Genomic DNA, 26,905 nt, shown 5'->3' with positions numbered 1-26,905 from the left:
CAGGCTCTATCTGTCCATGGGAATCTCCAGGTAAAAATACTGGAGTGGGTTGCCATTTCCTTCTCCAGGGAATCTTCCTGACCCAGGGATCGAAGACGTAAGATGCATCTCTTACATCTCCTGCATTGGCAGGCGTATTTTTACCAGTAGCGCTACCTGGCTCTTCCCTAACTATATACATATATAACTATATATATATATGCACACACACACATATGTATATACAGACACACATGTATATATCCCCCTCCTACTATTTATAGTTTCAAATTGTCAGATAAAATAACTTGGGTGTTTCTTTATCCTCATTATTTTTTTTTCCTGGTAAATAAACTCTTAAGAATGTCTTCATTTGGTACCTATTATACATTTTTCTCTTTACATATATTTGGTGCATGTTTTTTGGAAACCATGCATCACATGAATTAAATTAAAATACTTGAAAATTGTAGTAATTGTAACTCTATAGGATTAATGCTGATTTTGAAGCAATAATATAAATTGGACCAATTAGAGTAAGGGTGATTTACTCCCTCTCCCTACTAAGGTTTTTGTTTTTTTTTTTTTTTAAGAGTTCAATATAAGCCAGGAATCCTCATCTCAGAAGAATTTACATAAATATATAGAGATAAATTTGCATACAATTTCAGAGTGTTCTGAAGTCCTTGAATCTTTATTTAAGACTTCCACAGAAGACTAAAAAGCAGTTATATTAATTTATGAAAGAAGCATCCAATTTTTCTATAGCATAGATGAATCAGTAATAGGCAGGCACATAATGCAAAACTCATGGTCTGAATCATTAAGACCTTTTCTCATATCTTTGGGGTCAATATTTTGTTTCTTTTGACTTTTTTTTTAAGATCACTCATTCACCCCAAAGTCATTTATTTCAGGTAAACTCCATTTGATTTAGAAAAGAAGGAACTTACCAAAGAAGGGACAAATTGCTGTGTAGAAAAACAGCACATTGTTAAAATATTTTATCTTCATTATAGGAAAAACCAATTCTTGCTCCTGAACCTCTTGTCATGGACAACTTGGACTCAATTATGGAGCAACTGAATACTTGGAATTTTCCAATTTTTGATTTGGTGGAAAAAATAGGAAGAAAATGTGGCCGTATTCTTAGTCAGGTAAGAAACGCATTCATGCATATGACTTTAAATGTAGGGAAAATATTCCTTAGTTGTTTAAAGCTCTGTACATGGTTAACACCACTGGTGAGCATTAGGTGGAGAATACCCAGCATTCTGTAGAATCCTTGGTGGTGGGATAACAAAAGAAATTAGAACTTCAAGTGAGTAGAATATTGTACCATGCAACTAAAATATATATATTCTAAGACAAAATGGAGGGAGCAGGGATACAAAAGTGAAGTGAAAAAATGATCTTAATTCATAGAATTCAACAAATGAAAGCTGAACCAAGCCCTCAAAAGAGGAAAGCTGCCAATTTATAAACACTAATTTATTGTCTAATTATTTCCAATGACTCTTTTTTTTAACTTTTGAGTAGTACAGTGCGTAGGCCTTATCTGGTGGCTCAGATGGTAAAGAATCCACCTGCAGTGTAGGTGACCCGGGTTCGATCCCTGGGTTAAGAAATCCCCTGAAGAAGGGAACAGCTACCCACTCTAGTATTCTTGCCTGGAGAATTCCGTGAACAGAGAAGCCTGGTGGGCTACAGTCCATGAGGTCCCCAAGAGTCAGACACAACTGCGTGACTAACACTTTTACTTTCTTTCACTTTAGTCCTTATCAAAAATAAAATATTAAAAGTATGTTTCCCCCAATCTGTGAGAAGCATATTAAATACAGCTCTTTATTTAAATATGAAAAACATCTTTCAGTATCACAAGAAATATAAAACTATTGCTACATAAAATGTCTTTTTTTTTTCCCCTTAAGTACTTTTTCCTTAAGTTTGACCAGTTTCAAGATTTTCCAAATAATGTTTCATTTCCCTGAGGGAGGTAGAAAACATACAGAAATTTAGAATTTGAACATGTTTGTTCTCAATAAATAAAACAATAGGGATTTGCTTCATTATCTAGCCCCTACTAAAATGCACAGTCTTAATCAGTGGGGATCATGGGCAGGAGGAGAAGGGAGGCAACTGAGGATGAGGTGGTCAGATAGCATCACTGACTCAGTGGACATGAGTTTGAGCAAACTCTGGGAGATAGTGAAGAACAGGGAAGCCTGGAATGCCCGTAGTCCATGGGGTCTCAAAGAGCTGGACATGACTGAGTGACTGAACAACAAAAACGTGTGTCCAACTCTTTGTGACCTCATGGACTATACAGTCCATGGAATTCTCCAGGCCAGAATACTGGAGTGGGTAGCCTTTCCCTTCTCCAGCAGATCTTCCCAACCCATGAATCAAACCAGGGTATCCTGCATTGCAGGCAGATTCTTTACCAACTGAGCTATCTTGAAATGATAGTTATCACCTTATTTTAAAATGTTTTAGGTTAGTTCTTAGAGATTGGAGAAATATCACAGCAGAGATACTAAAGACTAAAAAATTTGTTAATATCAGACTTAGGTGAGAATTCAGAACCCATTAACCCTTGCCTGCAAAACACTAGAAGAGAAATCATTTGCTGGACTGATTTCTTCTCTGTGCAGTGGACACGGGCTTTCTTCAGAACTCTGAGCAATTTATCTGATTGTGGAATTTCAAAGTGGGGGTTCCTGACCCATGAAGGTTTAAAGGAAGGAATAGAGACAACTTTTCTTCTACTGTTCCTCAAACACTAATGCTAGGCTAGTCTTCAAGACAAAAAAAAAAAAAAAAAGTGTCCCTGCCTTCAAGGAACTTCTGCTCCAATAGGGAAATTAGATCTGTATCCAAATAATGACACTTCAACTTGCTACACACAGAGGTATGTTCAAATAATGGATGGCTTGTAAAGCTCAAAATAAGTAGAGTCTCCATAACACATGCTCATAGCCTCTACTGGACTCTGTTCTGACCATGAACACATTGAGAACCAGAGTGGAAGCCCTTGAACTTTGACTTAGAGATACTATCCTTCTCTTTTTCTTAAAACATTTTTATTAAGGTAACATTGGTTTAGGATATTATACAAGTTTCATGTGCATGCTATATTTGTTCTGTAGACCCTACTGTGAGCCACCACTGAAAATGTAGTTCCCGCCTGTCACCATACAGCCAGTCCCCTTCACCTATTTTGCCCTCTCTCATCACGGCTCTGTTCTCTATGTCTACATGTGTTTCTTTTTCTGTGGTTTGTTCACTAATCTTGTTTGTTATATTCCACATATAAATGAAACCATATGGTGTTTGTCTTTCTCTGTCTGACTTATTCCATTTGGCAGAATATCCTCAAGACACATGCATGTTTTTGCAAATTAATAGTGCCATTCTCTTCCTTTCTCCTTGATACTGAGCAGCATCTTTTTACACTGGCTGAGCTTGAAGGCAGGTTTAAAAGGGCCCCTGTTTCCTTCAGTCCACTTCTGCCTCATGCCTCAAGACTTCTCCAGGGAGGTTTTATGTCCCGTCCCTGAAACTCATTGCATACCAGAACTCTGAGGGTGTGATTTTACCTGGAAAAATGCCTGAAATGGTGCCACGAGAGGAGGTGGCAGTGGGCCAGGAAATCTTTTTTTCTCTTCTATTGAAGAGTGTGTTCCCTGGTATGGGAAGAAAAGTCTCAAATTGTTTTGTATTTGGTATATATGTCACAGATGTTCCAAAACTTTACAATTTTGTCTTCAGAGTAACTTGGATGCAGGTTGGTTTTTCTTTTTTAATCTCTAATTGACAAGAGAAGAAACTGAGACTTAAAAGAGAAATGATAGGGCTCTTCTAAAGCCACATGGTAAACACTGGACCCAGGATTTGATGCTTCTATATATAGGAAGTCCAGGCATTTTACCTTTATTTCAGATTCTTTTTTTTTTTATCCCATTTTGCCCATTCTTTCTTCTGCTCTGTTTTAATAAGGATAATTTTATTGACTTATCCACCAAATAATTGCTTTTCCTTTTCTTGTACTTAAACTGCTTTTATATCTATTTCCTGTATTCTTTTTTTTTTAATTTTTATTTTTTTTAATTTTTTTATTTTTTCTTTTCAGCCCCCGCCAAATGCATTTATTGATTGTATTTTCAGACTCAGAATGGAGACTCTGAGCAACAGAAAGTTGTCATTATAGGAATTGGTTTTGCAGCACAAGTGACTGTACTAAATAGTGTTGCAGAAACCTAACTCCCCTTGAAATTCTGTGAGTGGTGGGGGTGGGGGTTGGGGGAGTGACAGAAGGGAGCAACTTGACAGGTTTTGCCACAAAATATTTTCTAACTTATGAATATAAATAGACAATAGAAGATTAGATATAAATAGCAATTAGATTTTTGTATCTTTTTTTCCACTTATCTTTCAAAATAAATAAATAACTACATGGTTTACAATGTCACTATTTTTCTATAAAACCAAATATTGAACTTTGAGAAAAGGCAACTTTATTTGCCTTGCTAAGTAGAACTTTATGATATTTTTTCTCTGATTTGAGTTTATAAGCATAAAAACCATGAAATTTTCAGTATGTAAAAGACTTTTTTTTTTTTGCACTTTATAAGGCTTTAGAACAGCTGAAATGAATTAACTTGAACATTCCAAGAAATCACCTTCTGGCTGAGACTACACAGAAAAAGTCTCACTTCAAAAGACTTTTAAAGAGACGTATGTGCAATGGAAATGACTTCTCAGCCTTAATGTACTGCTTGCCTTTTTGATGATTATCATGTTTATTTTAACAAATTTAAAAGGACATCATTCAGATTTGGGAAGAGTATTTACTTTTTTTGGTTACCAATATTTACCCAGTTAACAGTGCCTTTTCTTTATTTATGAGTTTGGATCGCTGCCTGTTGATTTCTAACAGCTTCAGTGAAAACTTTCCTATTTGAAAATCATACCCTAAAAATATCTTGTCTGAATTTTTCAATTCATCTTGTAAATATTTTAAGAGAATAATAGGAAACTTCAGTCATTTACAGTCCTAACAATATTGCCTTTCAAATAATGGTGATAGGATATGAAACAGTTACGAGCACACAGTCTGAAGCCATAATGCTGGACTTGAATTCTGGTCTGATAACATGTCAACTGTGTAATCTTTTACAAGTCATTCAACTTTTCTGTGCCTTAGAGTCCTCTGCTTTCAAGTGTAATAAGTAACAGTGTCTATCTCATAAGATGCTACATGGATTAATTAATGTAAGTAATGAATATATGTAAATATATGTACTTGGAGGAGGCATCAAGCTTATTAAATGCCATATATATCTATACAAAATAGTGAGTACATGTGTGTGTCAATAGCTGCTGCTATTATAAATAATTTTTATTGCAGTAACATGTATAGTTAAATCCACCAGGTATTTATAAACAAGGACTCAAATATAGCTTAAAGCGATAATAAGGAGAAAATAACTAGAAGAACTATGAAATATAACAAAACCCACAACCTTAACTTTCTATTGTATTTTTATAGAGTTGAGGTGGAGATGTTATGTAACACAGAAAAAGGGGCAAAATTAAGTATACTTACCTGTATAGTTTTTTCAAAGTGAAAAAAGTGTGTGTATATAATATACATACTCTATTCCCAGTGGGCAGCCACAGTGCTCCTTTGAAAACATAAGTCAAATAAAGACACTTCCCCTGCTTCAACTCTTCAAAGGTTCCCTGCCTCACTCAGTATAAAAGTCCTCATACTGGTCAATCTGGCTATGAAACAGGATTGCAACCCAGTCGATACCACTCTATAGTCACTAACTTAAATTTTACTCCTGTCCTCATTCATTCTGTTTTGACCATGTTGGTCTTCTTGCTGTTTTATGAGTATAGCAGACATACCTCAGGGCCTTTGCACCATCTTTCTCTTCTGCTTAGGAAACTTTTCTCAGATATTCCTATATGACACTCTGCATCTCCTTCAATTATTTGCCCCAACTCACCTGAATATTCCTCTTCTAACCACCATATTTAAAACAGTAATTGCCATCTCCTCCTGGACTCAAAGCTCTATTCCTACTTCCCTTTTTCTTTGTTCATATAACATCCCTTTCAGTCATAGTGTGGTGGTGGTTTAGTCGCTAAGTTCTGTTGGGCTCTTGTGACCCCATGGACTGTAGCCCACCAGGCTCCTCTGTCCATGGGATTTTGCAGGCAAGAATGCTGGAATGAGGTGCCATTTCCTTCACCAGGGGATCTTCTGGACCCAGGGATCAAACCCACGTCTCCTGTGCTGCAGGTGGTCCCCTGCATTGCAGGTTGAGCCACTAGGGAAGCTCAGTCATAGTGTGTACTTTACTAACTATGTCTATAATTTACTGCCCTCACCTGCTGGACCATAAATTCTTTTAAGGAAAGCTTCCTTGTTTTTTTCATGTATATATATATATATATGTATGCATATATATGCATTATATATGGAAATTATCTTAAACAGAAGGAGACAGTAGACATATGCTGAATGAATAAATCCCCTTTTTTAGTTATATATAAATGTGTATGTGTGTGTTAGTCACTCAGTCATGTCCAACTCTTTGTGACCCCATGGACTATAGCCCACCAGGCTCCTCTGACACTGGAATTTTCCAGGCAAGAATAATGGAGTGTGTTGCTATTCCCTTCTTCAGGGGATCTTCCCTGACCCAGGATTCGAACTGGGGTCTCCTGCATTGCAGACAGATTCTTTACTGTCTGGATCACCAGGGAAGTCCCATAAATATGTATTATGTATGTACACAAATATAAACATAATATATGTCATTGATGAAAATTAAATATCTAAATAAAAGAATACTGGTGAATTTGAGTAGATGTAAAGTTCATAACGAAAATAGAAATTTAACTATGAAGTTATCAAATATTTAGAAGAAGTAGTTTGAGAATTTTAAGCAAGAATACAAATAACTTAAAGGATAAATAATTCTTTCTCAGTCTCCTGAATTATAACCAGTACTGTGCCTTTGTGACATAAAGTGAGACCACTTTTTTAAAAATTTGTATTGAACTATCATTGATTTACATATTGTATTTTAAAAATAAAAGTGTGGTCACTGTAAATGGTGCTGCTCTCCATCCTGCCATGTGAATAACCATTTCTCTCCCAATTACTCTCTTCTGTGCCTTTATCATTTTTTTCATTCTCCACAATTTGCATATCAAAGATTCCAGTCACATCCAAAGATATTTAGCTGATTTGAGTCTCTAGAGCTATGAAACTAATTAGAAGGAGAATAGATATTCAAAGGAGAGAGATGGCAAATGAGGAAAACTAGTTCAAAAATTTTTATTTATACTGGATTAGAACAAATCTTTTCTTTCTCTATATATTTCAGTCAAGACACCCTTTTCTTTCTTGTAATTCTATTCCCTTATTCTTCATTAAGGCACAGTTCTTTATCCTCTAGAAAGCTTTTTCTAATTTATAAAATTAGTCCAGATGAAAGCTTTCTCTCATTCTTTATTTAGCACATATATTATACAATTAGCAATTTACTCAGTATCATTCTCTTATTATTGATGTCACACACAATACCTTGTTATATTTCTTTAGTGTATACTGGATTTTTTTCATTGGCTGTAACTTAGGTTTATGTCTCTGCCTTTAAAAATAGATTATATAGAGGGCTAGGCCATCGAAGTCTTCAATATCTATTTGATCTGTGGTTTCCAGTAAGGGTTTCAATAGGCAACACATTAATATGGTTGATAGAATGTATACTTTTCCCCCATTTTTCTCTTTATGTATAATACACATCAAGGGATGTTTTGTAAGACCTTGTCTTTTTCTTTCACAGGTATCATACAGACTTTTTGAAGACATGGGCCTCTTTGAAGCTTTTAAAATTCCAGTTAGGGAATTCATGAATTATTTTCATGCTTTGGAGACTGGCTACAGGGAAATTCCTTGTAAGTAGAAGAATTAATACTTTTAAAATCCATTAAATTTGCTATGGGTAATGGGATATTGAATTAAGAGCTAGCACAGAATTACATATTGTAAGCATCCTGTATGGCCACGTGGTATAGTGATTAGGAGATAATAGTTTATGTTAGAATCCTGGTCCCTTTGCAAATCAGCTGCAGGACACCCTGGTCTTAATTAACTTTTAAATGCCTCATTTCTTAATCTGTAAAATGGATGTAATAATAACTACTTCATAGGATTGTTGCAAGGATAAAATGATGTAATAATTGTTAAAGGATTATAATAGTAACTTGCACATAAGTAGCTCCAATTTAAGTGTGTACTAAATAAATACATGTTAATTTATTGCTCATTTTATAACATACTCCTTTTACTGGGTAGAATTCTCAACCTTTGCTGTAGCATCTGCCGAGTTAACTAACAATTAAAGTTTTTCAGTATAAGATGAGCCTGGCTCGGAATAGAGGGACAGGACGATGATGGTCTAATGAATAAAATAGAAAAAGAAAAGACAACTGGAAGTGGTTGTGGGGAAATTATTAGGAACTTTTTAAAAAATCAAGATAAAATGTGAAGACCAAAGGAGAGGGCACAACCAAGAGTCCAAGCTTATGAACTTAGAATATTGCAAGAATAAGTCTGTCCTTTGTAATCATGAGGAACTGGAATACAGAAGAGATAGTAAATTTTCAATATGTAGCATTTCTGTATCATCAGAACATGTAAGTAGCTTTGTCCTACATGCTACAGAATATATGAAACTGGAGAAATGGCTGTAAATCTAATCAGAAGTGTACAGAAATCACATGGAACTTTAGAAAGAAAAAATAGTTAAATACAGTATGTTGACTAGAGTTTGTGTTACTTAAATCATGTTTTAAGTTTCTAAATTTGCTTTTATGTACTTTGAACTTTAGAACCCCAGAACTCATGTCTATTTCTAGTAGCAGAGAGCTTAAGTAAAAGTTGTATGGAGACTAGAACAAGCGTGTTCAGAAGGGGTAGGGTAGAGCATTAACCAAGTGATTCATTATTAAGACGCTGGTTTTGAAAATGCCATCACATGCTATGTTAGGATAAAAATGCACAGTTAATGTGTGATAGGAAAGAGGAATGAGTTATTGAATTTACAAGTTGTATGGTAGAAAAGGAGAATCAAGAATTAAATCTACAAATGAAATTTGTGGAAGAATATGGGACTCAATGCAGACAAAATAGGATGGTGGAGTAGAGAGGGGAATTTAAGAGCTCTGGGCACCGTGGGAAATTCTGGCAGATGGGGCTATGGAAGTGAAGAGAGAGTTATGAAAAAGGGGTAGTTTGAAAGGATCTTAAGATAAGCCTTGCTTTTTTAAATACTGCTTTCCCAGAGCTACCCTGGTTGAATGCCAAAGACTGACCTAAGTGTTAGTGATTTCTCAAAGCTTAAGGAATTACATAAATAAGCTTTTACAAAAAGGAAGCCACTGCAAACATTACAGAACAGCTAGTCATCAGACTAAATTTACAAATAATATTAATTGATGAATTAAATTTAAATTTATAAATAATACTAATATTACATTTCCATATAATATAATCAACCATTGCCAAGTTCCACTGAGTTCAAATCTCTTTCAACTTTTCTCTAGATAGTATTCCATTAACTCATAAAGTTGACCAGTATTTATTTAACTGTAAAAAGTTTGCAGATTATAAATTTTATTATTATCTATTTGTATATTGCAAGTAAACAGATGTTTTCCCTGAAATACCAGGTTCTTCATGTAGAAAAGAATTTGTTATATCTTTGCTTTTTCTGTTAGATGTGAAAGGGAATTTATTTACATCTTATCACAGAAAAGTTTTAACTTAATTCATGATCACTTTTAAATCTTAATACCATGCATGTTATAGGGTTATAAATTTAGATCAAGATAGATATTTATTAAAAACTGTATTTATCATTTTTTAAATTAACATATGCAAAAATTTAGCATTTATTCCTAGAGAACTGTGTTTCTAATATCTCTGTATAAACCCATAACTACACAAAAAATGCCTAAAGGTAACCAAAATAGGGCTGCTGCTGCTGATAAGTCACTTCAGTCGTGTCCAACTGTGTGACCGCATAGACGGCAGCCCACCAGGCTCCCCCATCCCTGGGATTCTCCAGGCAAGAACACTGGAGTGGGTTGCCATTTCCTTCTCCAATGCATGAAAGTGAAAAGTCAAAGTGAAGTCAGTCATGTCCGACTCTTAGCGACCCCATGAACTGCAGCCCACCAGGCTCTTCCGTCCATGGGATTTTCCAGGCAAGATTAGCCTTAATATGACAATGAGCTAAAATGTTAGAAACTAAAATTTTATTACAGCTTTAATACCCTTTTTAACAATTTCCAAGAGAAGCGGGAAAGTATGAAAGCTTGTACATTTATGCCTAGAACCTTTACTGAAGGACCCGCCTGCCGGAACAGGAGATGTTAAGTGACTGCGGGTTAGATCCCTGGGTCGGGAAGGTCCCCTGGCGGGCTACAGCCCATGGGGTGGTGCAGAGTCAGACGCGACTGAACACAGTCAGCACAGCCTCCGTCTAGTTCAGTTGGATCAGGCGTGTGTGACGCGCCGCCTGAGTTTAAAGGTAGTCACTGAGGCAACATGCAACAAGCTAGGAGGGCAGAACTGTTACACTATTAGCTACTTTCCAAAGGTGGGGAAAAAGTGTTTCAAGTCTCATTTCTATTATTTAGTACTTTGCTTCACTTATTGGTGAATAGGAGCATAGAGAACTTTAAATAGAAAATCTGTAAATTGAGTTCTAAAAACCTATAAATTTTATAGGCATCTGCAGCCTTCCATAGCAGCTCATTGCAACCCTGTGCTTGAGGAAAAGGATAAAAAGAGAAAACAGGTCTATTAAGACAGAAGAGGGGGTAGGCAGGTTCTGGGAAAGGGGAAGGCGGGTGATGTTATTCGTATGTACACATGTGTTTGTGTGTTGTCCAAGAGGCAGGGGCGGGGGTTGTTTGCCAGGTGGGTGAGAGAATTATTGAGAGATTTGTCCAAATTGCAGAGATGAAGGAAGAGGATGAGAATAATAATGATACAATAAGGATAGCTCTGATTTCATTCCTTAGCTCTGTCAGTTCCCTATCAAGGCCAGAAAAAGAGCAGTCTTTGAGCATATTTGTCTGTCTTATAGAAACTTCTCAATCCCCTATGTTGACTTAGGTGCCTTTGCACCTGAGGTGCTCCCCAGAGAATTAATAGCAAGAGCAGCAGTGCCACCAGCACTTGGCACAATATTTTCTCATAGTAGGTATGAGTATGTGTTTAATAAATATCTTAACGACTTCTTAAAGGCAGATAAATTTTCCATCCTGCTTAAGTGATAGTGACAGTGTGATCCCTTTAGAGTTACACCTGCATAACTATATCTGTATAAATATATGTGATTTGTATTAAAGGAGTTAGGTTTGGTTAGCTATTGTTTAGCACTTGTGAACCTATACTCAAAAGCAAAAGAAAGGTTTTTTCCCCCCATATACTCTCATACCTAGTTTTTAAATCAAGATTATGTTAACCTCTAAAAAGCAAAACATATATCGAAAAAACTTTTTAACTTTTATTTTATGTTGGAATAGAATCAATTAACAATATTGTGTTAATTTCAGGTGTACATCAAAGTGATTCAGTTATACGTATATGTGTATCTACTTAAAATGATTATAAATTAAGTTAGGTTTTAGTTGCTCAGTCATGTCTGACTCTTGAGACCCCATAGACTGGAGCCCACCAGGCTCTTCTGTCCATTGAATTCTCTAGGCCAGAATACTGGAGTGAGTTGTCATTTTCTTTTCCAGGGGATCTTCCTGACCCAGGGATCAAACCTGGGTCTCCTGCATTGCAGGCAGATTCTGTACCATCTGAGCAACCAGGGAAGCCCCAAAATGGTTATACTTACCTCAAAAAATGTGTTTGACAAGCTTTCTTTTTTTTTTTTTACATTTTCAGCACTATTTAGATAGTTTGTTAAGTGAAATTTTGGGCTTCCCAGGTGGCACTAGGGGTAAAGAACCTGCCTGCCAATGCAGGAGACCTAAGAGACATGGGTTCAATCCCTGGTCAGGAAGATCCCCTGGAGGAGGGCCTGGCAACCCACTCCAATATTCTTGCCTGGAGAATCCCATGGGAAAAGGAGCCTGGTGGGCTACAGTCCACAGGGTCACAAAGAATTGGACACAACTGAATGACTAAGTGTAAGCACACACACACACACACACTCACAGATAAGCTATAAAGCCTTCTGGACTGGGACCTTGGGATGGGGAACAGGCCAGGAAGTAGTATAACTTAAGAGCTACAAGTTCACCTGACTTAGTTGTCTATTTTTCATCCCAAAGAGACACAGTCAATACCCTGATGCCGCCTCCACCCACCTTGTAATGCTGGGCACATGCACAGGTTTCTCTGACTTGTAGTAGTAATGGTAGTTACGTCACACAGTAATTTTCCCAGCTTGTCGCAAGGGAAGAGTAAAGAACTTAACCCAGAAACTCTTTTCCAACATAGCCCCGGAAACCCTCTGACCAGGTTGCATGTTCTTCTGGTGGGTCATCGCTGCCTTCTCCCTCCTCCATGGCTTAGCTTAGCTTTTATTTTAGCTCTTCAATTCTATTTTTACAAATCCAGCATTGATTTTTGAAAGGAAACTGGTAATCTGCACTAACTCATTATTGTGTCGTAAGAGCAATCACGTATTTTCAGTTCAGTTCCGTATAGTCACTCAGTCGTATATGACTCTCTGCGACCCCATGGACTACAGCACGCCAGGACTCCCTGTTTATCACCAACTCCCGGAGCTTGCTCAAACTCATGTCCATGAAGTTGGTAATGCCATCCAATCATTTCATCATGTATTTTAGGTGAATGATATTTACATCACTCACAAGCTTAGTATACAGCAGCCACTTTAAAATAGGTCCCCTTCTGTAATTCTCGAAATTGTACTATAAAATAGGCACTATTATTGTCTCCATGTTTTTAAGATAAGGAAATGAGACAATGTTTTAAATGACTCAGTAATACAGGTAATAAATGTCAGAGCAGAGATAAAATCAGGTATGTCCTAGACCCTGGGACATCTAGCATGATCAACTTTGTACACTGGCACAGATATAGATTTAAAATGTAATTGTCTTAAATCATTTGGGATAGTCCACACATGGAGATAGAGACCCCAGTTTGAATAAAAGTGTTCTTGGGAGACTAGGTAATATCATTTGGCAATGATACAGTGAATAAGGTTTGCTGTTTACCACTCCAGAACTTAGGAGGTCTGCTTCTGAAAGCTCTTCTGAAAACATCCTCTCAAGACCTCCCTCAACCCTTCGCTGAGTTTCTGGAGTGTTTACCCAAGATTTACCCATGTGTCTTCACTTAAAGTTGCTAGAAATGTAGGAAAACACACACCATCTTCACACGTGCTCCTGTCTGCCGCCAACAACACAGATGCCCTAATTTCTGTTTTCTTCCCTGATCGGAGAACAGGTGTTGCTCTCAAAGTTTCATTATTATTCTGCTTGTTCTCCTCTGTTTTTGCTTCTCCTCTTCTGTCAAGTGCTATTCAGAGATGTCGTCTCTTACCTTGTAGAGGGAAATCATATCATGGTTGGTCATTAGAAATAAAATGTATGAAGTTAGCATACTTAGAATGAAGCATACCAAATCAGTGAAGTATTCTGAAGGGCCAGATAAGAGAAAAACGTGGAAAAAATGGACTGAGAAAGAAGGTGAGCCAGGAACACAGTGGGCCTTTGATCATGGTTCCATAGAAGCTAGACCACACGTGTAGAAATAGAACCCTATTTCTATGATAGGGGCATTTTAACTGGGGGATTTGGTTGCCTTGTAGATTTATACACTTCAGGATGGCTCAACCCCTTATGTTATTGTACAAGGAGGTTTTAATTTTTTATCTTTCTATATTTCCTAGAACTTTATTCCCAAACCAGAATTTCTAGATCGGAGAACATTATCGATTTTGGTTTTGCTTTGCTTTGTGGATTTTATCTATTAATACATATAAAAAAATGTTACTCATTCTCTTACAATGTTTTAAGTTTGATACCGAAGAATAACACTGTTTTCAATGCACAGGTTTTATTTGAGTGCTATTTATCAGAAATGAAACACTGGGTGGTATGGACCATTGGCCTGAGCTAGGTTAAGTGTATCACGGGTCTTTTGTTCTGGTCCTCTGTGTAGTTTTACACAGGAGCATGGGCCTAAGGACAAGAGTAAACATTGCAGTGGATTCACACAGTGAGTTTATATATGTTGGGTTATTTAGAGAAATTTATTTATGTTAGGTGGATGCTGGACACAGATTTTGTTCACTTAAGACATCTGCATGTGTGATGAATGTTGTAAGTTTTGTTTGTTTTTTTTCTTGTTACTATGAATATTATAGAGAAATGGAAGAGGAATCACAGAGTATTTGTCCTAGAATGTTTGGCTGACTTTCACCCAGGTTATTTAAAATGTGAGGACTAAACCGTTTGTCCAGTAGGTGGCACTCTTAGTCCTCGGAGCCCAGAGTTCACAGATGCATGCCTGTTCCTTTGCATTGGTTACAGACCACAACAGAATCCATGCCACGGACGTCTTACATGCTGTTTGGTATCTCACGACACAACCTATTCCAGGCCTCTCAACTGTGATTAATGATCACGGATCAGCAAGCGATTCAGGTACATATTAAGTTCTCTGTGCTCCCTTGTAAACTATGGGAACAGAAGAGTGGCTTTTTAAATAAGTGAACATAACTGATACCAGTTTGCTACTTTGTTCAAAGCTATGTTATTTTCATTGTCTCTTCTCAGATTCTGACAGTGGATTTACACATGGCCATATGGGATATGTATTCTCAAAAATGTATAATGTGCCTGATGATAAATATGGATGTTTGTCTGGAAATATCCCTGCCTTGGAGTTGATGGCCTTGTACGTGGCTGCAGCCATGCATGACTATGATCACCCAGGAAGGACTAACGCTTTTCTGGTTGCAACGAGCGCTCCTCAGGTAAACCTTTTGATTTTGACCAGGAAAGTAATTCAATTTTGAGATTTCTCTGAAGAACATTAATTTTATAAATCTGACTTATAGCAGGCACCAAGCAAATACGAACGAAACTATGTTTAGACCTGAGATAAAATTCTTAGAGACCATGCTCATTTTGAAAAGATATGATGGTTTGTTCTAAGTTATTAATGATGGGTCTACATTTATCAACTATGGAGATCCCGTCTCAGTTTTCTTCTGAGGAAGAAAAACTGCTGAATTCATGTTAATGAATTTCCTCAACAAAGAATATCTGACCTGTACAAAACTTTTCTTTCTAAAAAGATTGGAGAACCAAATCTTTTTCAGTTCTTTAAGAATTAGAGGCTTCTTTGGATGTAAATCCAGTTCCTTTGAGATATATTATAACATATCATTTTTATGGCATTTTTGTTGATTAGGAAGAATTAAAGATTGATTTATTTTATTTGAGGTAAATCTTTTACCTGAACATAGTTTTCTCAAAACAGTAACTTTAAAGAAGTTCCTCTGGGCACATGCTTAAATTTCAGTCAAATATCGATCACTGTATTTAGGAATCTCCATCTATATAATTAAACTTTGATTTAATCAAACGGATGGACCCATTTTACTAAAGATCCCATGATCTTATTTTTCTTTCTAGAGGCTCTAGAGACTAATCTGACCCATTACTCTTTTTTGTCATGTTTGCTTTTTGCCTTTTACTCTATTCTCATCTATTTTTATCTGTTTCCACACTCTGTCTTATAGACTAGCCTAGAGCTTTCCTTTAAGTTCAGTTCAGTCGCTCAGTCATGTCCAGCTCTTTGTGACCCCATGAATCACAGCACCCCAGGCCTCCCTGTCTATCACCAACTCCAGTCCTTTAGTTAATTAAAATTAATTTCCTATAAGTAATTTTCCTTTCATCTGTATACAGTACAAATATCCTGATTTTTTTCTGACTACTTACATTTCTTTCACTGTTTCCTCCATACACTATATATTTTCCCTAAATATAACCAAATCCTTTGGCCAGCACATTTTACCATTCAGTTTTCCTACATTTCCATGTATTTTCATTTACCTCAATATTAATTTTCATGTGCTTGGTCTTTCCTTTTTGTCCTTATACCTTTTTTTCCCTTCCATCATCAATCTGCCACACTAGACTTTGGACATTTTTTTAGGCAACTTTCTTTTGCTTCACAGCTTCCCTCAGCATTATTCAAACAAGTAGATATTTACTATACACTTTCAATTACTAGACAGAGGGTGATATTTCCTATGACTATGAGGTAAGAATAGTTTGAATTAGGGGCTTCTCAGGGATATCATCCCTCTTTATTAGTTACATGTGTTTAATTAAAAGGAAGTCATTCTAATTTTAGATGTGGGGGATAACTGAGTTACCTCTTAGGGATATTAATATATTTTCATATTTTTATGGTTAAACTCCTATGCCTTGCAAAAAGAAGAGTAATCTGAAATAAGCTAAGTCTACGCCCTTCACTTACAAGAATTTGAAATAAAATTTCAAGGAAATGAACTTTATCTTACCAAAAAAAGAAAAAATAACCAAGAAAAGTAAACAGTCAATGTACAGTAATAAGTAATTCTTAACAACCAGCTATCATACAGTTGTGCTTCTATGTTCTATGATAAAAGGTGATTCCAAATGCTTTGCATATTCTTATTTATTTTTGTTTTTAATTTAAAAAGCTGAACTCTTGACTCTCGTCTTTGCCTAGGCGGTGCTCTACAATGATCGCTCAGTCTTGGAGAATCATCATGCGGCTGCTGCATGGAACCTTTTCATGTCCCGGCCAGAATATAACTTCTTAGTTAACCTTGACCATGTGGAATTTAAGCATTTCCGTTTCCTTGTCATTGAAGCAATTCTGGCCACTGACCTGAAGAAACACTTTGACTTTGTTGCCAAATTTAATGCCAAGGTAACTAGATTTGTATCAGTGCTCATTTTCTGGCCACATTGAAAGATGTCATGGAATGAGGGTGTTAAAGAAAACTCATTGCTGCCACCTCATAGATGTCAAATGTGGAAATGAAATGCAATGCAGTGTTAAACCAGAAGCAGTTATTTAGGCATTGGTCCCAACCTGGAAACTGAATATATTGAGGTCCTGTCAGTATATATTATACCTTGTACTGCAGAAGAATAATAGAATTCTAACTATCATTATGATTTTGTTTTAGTTTTTTTTTTTGCTCTCATCTCTGTGGAATACTAATACCTCATAGTAGTAAAGGTCAAAAACCTGAAGCAGAATTTAATACATCAAACATATAATAAATGCCCAAAAAGTAACTCAAGAAAATTTCTTATTATTTGTAGCTACAGTATTTTAATAGTAATTTATAACACATGCTAGTATTAAATAGCATTTATTTTCAATTCCATAATTATCCATCATTTGTTATTATTTTTTTAGGTGAGCTATTTCACTGCTAATTTATGCAAGCCAAATAACATTATTTGAAACAGCTGAGATGTTTCTCATTACTTGGTATTCCTATCTGCACATGGTAAACAGATCGGAATACAGAGTAACAAGATGATCAGTTTTCTGTAATTTATTTTCCCGTTCAACTTGTGCATTCACTTAAACTTTGTTCTTCAAACAGGTGAATGATGAAGTCGGAATAGATTGGACGAATGAAAATGATCGTCTACTGGTTTGTCAAATGTGTATAAAGTTGGCTGATATCAATGGGCCAGCTAAGAGTAAAGAGCTCCATCTTCAGTGGACAGAGGGTATTGTCAATGAATTTTATGAACAGGTAGCTAATTTAACTATTTTTATTAATCATATTGAGGCTGCTTATAGATTTCCTAAAGCAGCAATCCCCAACCTATTGGGTACCAGGGACTGGTTTCATGGAAGACCATTTTTCCATGGATGGAGTAGGGGGTTGATTTCAGGATGATTCAAGAACATTACATTTATCATGCACTTTATTTCTATTATTATTTCATCTGCTCCACCTCAGATTATCAAGCATTTGATCCTGGAGGTTGGGGACCCCTGCTCTAAAGCTTCCAAAGGCTGTAAAAGTGTGATTATTCATTTTATGTTCATGATACCATGAGAAAAGGCACTGGCCAATTTTAATCAGAGGTTTAAAAAAATGACAAAAATTGAACCAAACTATAAACATAAAACTCTTAAAGTAAAGTTATTAAGTATTTTGATGGAAAAAGGTGTTAAGATAATGGAATGACCTCAGAACATATTAGGAATCCCATTGAAATACTCATCAATTTTATCATAACAGAAGCTAGGCTTAAATTTAACTGGATGAATGTATATCAAGTTAAGTTCATTTACTTTTCTAATAGTTTATAACAGCAGTACATTAAAAAGCTAATAAAAATAGCATTTTATTTGACACATTACCAACAGAACATGAAGGGATCTTCCCCACATGACCTTACCCCAACCTTGAAACCTTGTGTTTGGTGCTGTAAACGTCTCTTGTAAGAGGAATCTTGAGGTAGTGGAGATGGGTAAATGTCAGGCATGAGTAGTGACCTAAAAGGCCAGGGAAGAAGTACAAATATGTACCCTAAGGAAAAACAGAAGTAATAACTCTCTTTAGATACTTAAAAGACTGACATGCAAATTTAGGATTAGGTTTATCATGATGTTGTATAGCTTAAAGAAGATAAATTATATAAGATACCACAGGATTTGCTTTATTTAAAAAAAAAAAAAAAACTCCCCTTAAAATAGACATGACTATAGCCAGTCTATAGAAGTTATAAGGAGACAGATTTTAGGTCAATGTCAAAAAGAAATTTGTATTCCCAAAGTCATCCAGAAATAAGATGAGGCCCCTTGGTAAGTAATAAATCACCTTTCACCAAACATATTTAAAGAATTTTTTGAGTATTATAGATAGGACTCATAAAAAAAGTTTATACTTTCTAGAAAAGATTGTGTTTTCTTGAAACTAATTGATACTCAGTCCTGAAATATTGACTATATATAAAATGTAAAGAAAAGCAACTTGTGATAATTCCGTTACATATACAGGTATTTTGGTATAATTATTTCATTAATGTTGTTAGGTAATTTGGGGCTTTCAATCTAATTTTTTCTTTAGAAAGATGAATTCATTCAAAATAAAAACACATATACAGTAGTACTATTAAACATAGAAAAATAAGAATATCAGAAGCTATATGATCACAGAAGACATAATTCAACCCAAAGCTGGGATAAAGTACCAATTTTAATTGAAGAATAAGTTATTTTAAACTTTCTAGCAGACAAGACAAAAAAAGGCAAACATGATAGATTATCCGGTGGATATTTATGTCCAGCATTGCCTTTTAAGATGTCTTTATATTCTAACTTACACTCTGATATAAGGAACAGTGACTAGTGTAATGGCAGAGATCATCTACTGAGACATACACCATTTCTGGTAGTTCCCCTGATCGAAAGCTAAACCCTCAAGATTACCAAAGGATAAGTAGCAACAAAGCAGTCCTATAGGAATCTTAGTAATTTGGGTAAAATCTTTTAGCAGTCAAGTACAGAGAGAGTTCACACATCAATGCCCAGATTCTTGCATATTTGCACATTTTAGATGCCAAGAGAATGGTGACTTAATTTGTATTTTACCCTTTCCTTGTCGTTTGCCTTTCTAGTTAACCGTGTTGCTACATTCCTGTTTCTAGGGTGATGAAGAGGCCAGCCTTGGGTTACCAATAAGCCCCTTCATGGACCGTTCTGCTCCTCAGTTGGCCAACCTTCAGGAATCCTTCATCTCACACATCGTGGGTCCTCTGTGCAACTCCTACGATTCAGCAGGACTAATGCCAGGGAAATGGGTGGAAGACGGTGATGAGTCAGGAGACACGGATGACCCAGAAGAGGAGGAGGAGGAAGCACCAAATGAAGAGGAAACCTGTGAAAATAATGAATCTCCAAGTAAGTCATAAAATCTTTCTCGAATGGGTTTCTCCTAGGATTGTTTTCTTACATAGGTTCTGATAAAGTTGAGCTTCTCATGAGTTACCTAGTTAAGTCCACACATCGTCTACTGAATTGATTATGGATACTCCCTGCTTCCCAAATATCATCATCATCATAGAAATTACAGATTATGGGATCTATTATAATATCATGTTCATACAAAGGTATGTTCTCTGTCATGAATTTTTAAAAAATAAGTAATCAAAGTCTATTTTTCAGAGTATTTAGCAGTGAAAGGAATCTCAGGTACCATCTAGACCAACAGAGGCTTTTACTGGCTTGGTTGGGGAGAGATGCTCAAGTGGTAAGAGGTAGTAATCACCCACTCATCAAATGTTTGTTAAGCACCTACTCTGTGCCAGGCATTTTTCCAGGTATTAAAAATAGAACCATGAACAAATCAGACAAAAAAAAATCAGTCCTTGCCTTTCTTGACTTGTATTTCCAATGGGGTCAGCAGACACTAGGGAAGACTAATCAGTAAGTCCATATGTTAGATGCTGATAAATGCTAGACTTAAAGAGGTTATGAAATATTGCACAAAAAGATTGAAATCATAGACAAGATTGCCGTGGAAGGTCTAAATAAGAAAGGTATTAAAAAAAAAAAAAAAAACTTTGAAAGAAGCAAGAGAGTGACCCATGGAAATAGTTTTGGACAAAGCATTTCAAGGAGAGAGGAAAGCCAGCCATGTAAGGTTTTGCTGTGGACATTGGCTGGGTGTTCAGGAAGCACCAGGAGGGCTGGCAGGCTGGAGCAGAGGAAGTGGATGGGGAGCAGCAGGGGGTGACAGTGGGGACCCAGGTGATAGTAGAGGGTTAGAAGGTAGGGTTCTGCAGAATGGAGTTTGGCTTTTTCTCTGAGTAAGACGGGAAGCCATCAGAGGTTTTGAACAGAAAACTTGGTTGATTCAACTTAATGTTTTAACTGGATTGCTTCAATTATTGCATGGAAAATCTTATGGAGTTTGGGGTGAGCAAGGGTGTAAGCAGGACGGTGTGTTAAAAAGCTCTTGAAATATCCAAATGAGAGATGACTGAGGCATTGGGCAAGGGCAGTGAGAGCAGCGACAGTGAGAATGGTCACATCTGGTCATTGATTTTGCAGTGTATCGTACAGCCATTCCGATCTCTTCATCTCTTGAAATATTCTCTGCTGTTACTCATGCCATAGGGACAAGGATAATTAGGAAAACCAATAACCTTTCTAGTGACATTGCACAAATACTGTTCCTGTGTTCATGGAAATATAGTATGCAGTTTCTACCTACCTTCATCAAACACAATCTTACTGTTGGTAGTTTTCAAAGCCTTTCCCAAAACTATTACCAGTGAAAGACACCTTGATCATTTGTTCCTGTTTTTTAGCAGTCAGGAAAATGAGTGACATAGTTCATTTTGGCCATCTAGTAGAGAGATAGTCTAATGTGGATATTAACCTATTTCACCCTCAGGTAAGTGCCCTGTTGTAAGCTCACATAAGCATAGAAAAAAAAACTCATTATTAACCATAGGCTGGGTAGAGAGGGGCAATTTTGGTTTTAGGTCAGATTTTTGCTTAAGTTCTTACCCATGTATTAATGTTGATAACAGAATGAGAGGAAAACCAGATGTTGTTTTTCTTCAGTATTCTATTCTCACGTTAATTTTATTTTATTCCTCTGATGCTTATAAAAAGATTTCTATTAAAAATTCTGTGCTTACCTTGGCATTCAGAGTTAGGAGCTAAGATTGGATTCATGGATTATTTATTCATTTTCTCATTTAATAAACATGCATGATTTTTTTTTCATTCAGAGAGCCAGGTAATTTGCTGTCTAAGTTCTGGGCAGTTTTTCCACTGAATGTTATTAAAAAGTGTGGTCAGCTTAGCTACTGGAAAAACTTTGCTCCCATGGGCCCTACCTGATTGCTATTTGAACGCAAATACATCGAAACAACACACACATAATCTATGCATCAAGAATTAAAGAACCTAGGTTAGGAAATTCAACAGGCTCAACCTGTCAACATAGGCTTTAGCAGCAAATGCTAAATATCCATTTTGTCTCTGTTCTGTAGAGTTGGGTGGCCATACTGACTCCCAGATTCTAATGTGTTACTCTCCTGATATTCCCTTTTTAAATCATGCTCACTAAAGCAGGAATGAGAATTCTGTGGATTCTGTTTACTAGTGGCTTCTAAACATCAACTGGTCACCTTACATTAGAATTTAAGACATCATCAACAATGATTTGATAACCATAGCTTTTGAAAAATTACCTTTGAAGTTTCCCATTATAGCCAAGAAAATGATAAATATTGAGCAGCATTAGTGTTTAGTAAAATTTGGCCACATGGAATTCTAGAAATGGAATTGGTGACCACCCAGTTCAGCTGCCTCATTTTACAAAACTCTACATTGAGTCTCAGGAGTTTAACAGACATCCCAAGGTGTAGATGGTTTCTGCAGAACCAGAATGGAAACTCAGGTTTCTTCAGTTTTAACTCTATTATTACTGACTCTTAGTAACTTTAATTTCAGGATTCATAATGACTGAGATGGTTAATTTGGTTTATCCTAAAATTTAGATTTCAGAAAAAAATGTAAATTAAATATGCATTGATAATTTCAGCAATCTGTCTAACTTGTGATCTCTCAGGAAATACAGAATAAAATGTTTCAATATGGTATCCTAGGGAAAGAAAGCTTTTTTCCCCTACATCATAATTAAATCCGAAAGATTCCTACAGTGAACTAAGAGGTTTCTAATGAAGTACTAAGCTGCATTTAGAATTTGAGCAATGAAAGGACCTTTGTTCTCATTTCAAAAGGTTCCAGTGCTGAACAATTTGGCTCCCAATACAGACATATTTTAGACCACCTGCGGACTCTAATCTACGCAAATTTATTTGGTACAAACTCCCTTCTACGTCACCTTATTCAGTTTAATTCCAGAGAGGTTTATTGCTAAGGTTGAGCAGCCTTAATAAGAGAACAGCTGCTCTCGTGGGGGCTGCCCTGAAAGGAAAAAGAGAAAAAATGAGCTTTTGTTAGCTTCTTCCCTATGAATTCACTGCCATGAGTGTGTATAACTTTCAAGATGGAATAATCGCCTTGGGCAGTAGAGTATGTCCTATGTCTGATTCAAGTCTATCCTTCAGCCAGTGATTCACCTATAAATGTCTTGACTTAAAGGATTAGGTTAAAAAGTATGTTAACATGTAAAGATTCTCAACAGTAACTGATTTGAACTTAACTTCAATAAAAACAATGTAGAAATAGACAAGGAGATAACTTTGGTAGAAGAGTAATTTTCAAGGTTTGCTCTTAAATATTAAATGCCATTGCCTTCTCCATAAATATTAAATAGATGCATATATTTTATTGGCTTCTATAGAAAGAATTCAGATTGTTTTCAATTTTAGTTTATTTATTTCCCTTGTTGAGAATCTTATAATTGAAGAAAGTGACATTATGCTCCATGTAATCTGCCTGTACACCTGCCTGTCACTTACCTGGAATGCTTACTCACCCAGTATATTTCGTTCTCATAATTTACACATCCTTTGGGAAAAGTCTTATCTATTCCCTCACAGGTTGAGTACCTGATGTTGCCATATTTTGATGTGTCAGAGAGAAATTGTGCTGCATATTCTTAAAAATGACAAGGAAGACTTTGCTCAAGACTCTTGTAATGGGAAAGAGACATTAGACTCCACTGATTGAAACAAAGGCAGGAGAGTTTCTACACACTGGGATGAGCTGGTGGTAAAAGTACTAGAGGACCTTAGAGGGGAGTTGGTCAGTGTGATCAGGCCACTTGTGTTTGTTAATTGATTCTTATTGAAGTTAGGCTCCTTCCCTCCCATGGAGATGTTTGGGAAGGGACCCTGTCTTCCTGAATAATTGCATTTCAAAGGATTGGCTCTCAGGTCCTTGAGAAGAATGTTTCTGGGTTGTCAAACTAGTGAGGCTGGGAGATTTATCTACACTACGTAGGAACAGAGCAAGAAATTGCAATTACAAGTTTCATAAAGTAGATGCTTTAAGGAAAAAGAGATCAGGGTCCTAGAGTCTGGAAGAAACCTGTCTAAAGTTTAATGAACATGAGGGAAATATTAAGGCTCTCTTGATCACTATGCTACTGCTGCTGCTAAGTCGCATCAGTTGTGTCCGACTCTGTGCGACCCCATAGACCCCACCAGGCTCCCCCGTCCCTGGGATTCTCCAGGCAAGAACACTGGAGTGGGTTGCCATTTCCTTCTCCAATGCAGGAAAGTGAAAAGTGAAAGTGAAGTCGCTCAGTCGTGTCCGACTCTTAGCGACTGCATGGACTGCAGCCTACCGGGCTTCTCCGTCCATGGGATTTCCAGGCAAGAGTACTGGAGTGGGGTGCCATTGCCTTTTCCCTTGATCACTATAGGTCTGTCATAAAACATAGCATGTGTATTTCAGTTTTGGTCTTCTAGGCCCTCTCTCCTATAGATGGTAAGCTCTTTTAAGGTAAACTCTGAGACTCATTGGTTTTTATTTCTATAACATCCAGAAAACTGCCATATCAGTTCCTGTGTGTCATGCTCAGTTGCTAAGTCATGTTCTACTCTTTGCAACCCCCGTGGACTGTAGCCCACCAGCCTCCTCTGTCCATGGGGTTTCCCAGGCAAGAATACTGGAGTGGGTTGCCATTTCCTTCTCCAGGGGATCTTCCTGACTCAGAGATCAAACTGACATCTCCTGCATTGCAAGTGGATTCTTTACCACTGAGCCACTAGGGAAGCCCTGCTTGTCAGTTAGTAGGTTGTAAATATAAGCTTATTCATATCATGAATAATATAACTAATATAGAAAATATTTTTAAATTCTTGCTTATGACTACCTGTATCCATTCCTCCTGTCATTCATTCAACTAATTTCCTTATGTGTCTCTATGGTTGAAAAGCAACTTAATTTAATATCCTTTTTCTGAACTGTTTTTGAAATTGATCTTAGCATTTTATAAAGTACAAGAAAAAAATTTATAATAAAATTGTTGAAGGAATCATCAGCATTTCCACAAAAATTTTGGTTGATGGCATATCTCATAGCCATCGGCTTTGTTTGTTTGTTGTTACTATTTGTTTCTTTTTCCTTCCAGATTGTACATGGTAAATCATTACTATTTCATTAAGTACCCTCAAATTGCCTTGCAGATCATCCTGGTAACTTGCATTGTTAACTCTTTAATATGGTCTCAAATCGGAATTTCCTGTGAACCACTTTTTCTTACCTTTATTATGTTTATCACTTTATTATGTCAACACTTTACCATTTACTTGGTACTGTGGAACAGAAACTAGAAAGAACATAATTCACTTAGTAAAATGTCTGTCCATGGAGAAGTTTACAGTCCAATATGAGAATCTTTGCCTAACTTCCAAATTCTCAGCCTGTGTCTAAAATGATCACTCAAACGAAGGCACATTATAATCTGGTTGCTTAGACAAGAGCAGCTGCCTGCTTACCCTCTCTGCTTGGAGATTTGCCAGTCCCTGCATGTTCAACATATTCTTCAAATCTGCCTCTTACCTACTGTCCCCTTTCTCAGTTCATCTTGTCACTCACCTGTTCATATCAGAAAGCTCAGGGTTGTCTATGATTCCTCCCTTTCTTCCTCACAGTTGCCAAGTCCTGTTAACTATACCTCACAAATGTGTCTCATGTTTACCTATGCAACTTCTTTTCCATTATCCCCATCCTAGTCCAAGCCACCATCATCATGAAACATCCTCCCAACTAGGTCATTTCCCTCTCTTCCTGCCACGCTTCAAAGACTTTGTACAACTCATATAATTGTCCCTATTTGCTTACTCTCTATCTTACCATTGGAATCAAAGCTCGCTGCTTATGAGTTCGAAATTAATTTTTTTTAGTCCACAGGAAGCATAACAGTACTATCAAACATGTCTTTTAAAAAAAACTTCTATGAGTTGAATTGGTAGACAAAGCAAAGAACAATGTAACAAGAAATTATCCCAATAATCTAGGTGGAAATCTTGAGAGCCTGAATGGAGTGGGAGTAATAATTCCAAGATACAAACAGAACCTTGTATTGGTCAAGGTGTCAAATACTGTTCACAGTACATCTCAAGGACACAGTAATGCTTCTTGCCATCTTCCTCTTATTTCCCTACTCTCAAAAATGATTATTATGATATACACATCAAGTGTATACATATCATTTGGTTCTTAACTCCTATGAATAAGATGGAAAAACTGCCATGTACTTAACACACAAATAAGTAGTCTAATTTGGTGCTTTCTCAGGAAAGAAAAGTTTCAAAAGGAGGAAAGTCTACTGTCAAATTACTCAGCACCTCCTGCAGAACCACAAGATGTGGAAGAAAGTCATTGAGGAAGAACAGCGGTTGGCGGGCATAGAGGACCAGTCCCCCCAGCAGCATCCCTCAGAACAGATCCAGGCCATCAGGGAAGAAGACGAAGAAAAGGGGAAGCAGAAAGGAGAGGAGACCCCAGCCCCAAAGCCAAACCAGTGACAATGGATAGAGTGAGCTATGTTTCCAAGCAGAGTTACTTGTCACACAGACTCTTTTCAAGCCAGCACAATACTTAGACACAACACTGTAGAAATACAAGAAGATGGGCAAATGGCTACGGCATTTTGGGATTCTTCGCATTTTGTGTGTTTATTTTTACAGTGAGGTACATGATTTAAAAAACTCTCGCTCAGAGAAGCTTTCACATTGTAACACCAGCTTCCAAGGATTTTTTTTTTTTAAGGAAGAAGTATGTGTGTGTGTGTGTATATAAGCTCTCACATAGATCCATGTAAAACATATTCACAGACACACATGCAAACACACAGACACACTGAAAGCT

At 36.7% G+C, this 26,905-nt stretch overlaps 1 protein-coding gene across 1 annotated transcript in view; it reads left to right on the top strand.

Moving 5' to 3' along the window:
• The window catches only part of PDE3A (phosphodiesterase 3A), a 373,175-nt gene extending 346,490 nt beyond the window's left edge, over window positions 1-26,685 (top strand). Inside the window, exons 9-16 of the mRNA XM_069585562.1 lie at window positions 999-1,136; window positions 7,848-7,959; window positions 14,596-14,709; window positions 14,842-15,041; window positions 16,793-16,996; window positions 17,688-17,843; window positions 19,750-20,002; window positions 26,333-26,685. Of these exons, the coding sequence (XP_069441663.1) occupies window positions 999-1,136; window positions 7,848-7,959; window positions 14,596-14,709; window positions 14,842-15,041; window positions 16,793-16,996; window positions 17,688-17,843; window positions 19,750-20,002; window positions 26,333-26,562 (1,407 nt within the window). The 3' untranslated portion in view covers window positions 26,563-26,685. The remainder of the gene's footprint in view (window positions 1-998; window positions 1,137-7,847; window positions 7,960-14,595; window positions 14,710-14,841; window positions 15,042-16,792; window positions 16,997-17,687; window positions 17,844-19,749; window positions 20,003-26,332) is intronic.
• The last annotated feature ends 220 nt before the right edge of the window (window positions 26,686-26,905 follow it).

The sequence above is a fragment of the Ovis canadensis genome, chromosome 3 (assembly GCF_042477335.2).
Source record: "Ovis canadensis isolate MfBH-ARS-UI-01 breed Bighorn chromosome 3, ARS-UI_OviCan_v2, whole genome shotgun sequence".
Lineage (NCBI taxonomy): Eukaryota > Metazoa > Chordata > Mammalia > Artiodactyla > Bovidae > Ovis > Ovis canadensis.
This window is presented reverse-complemented; position numbering and strand designations above follow the sequence as displayed.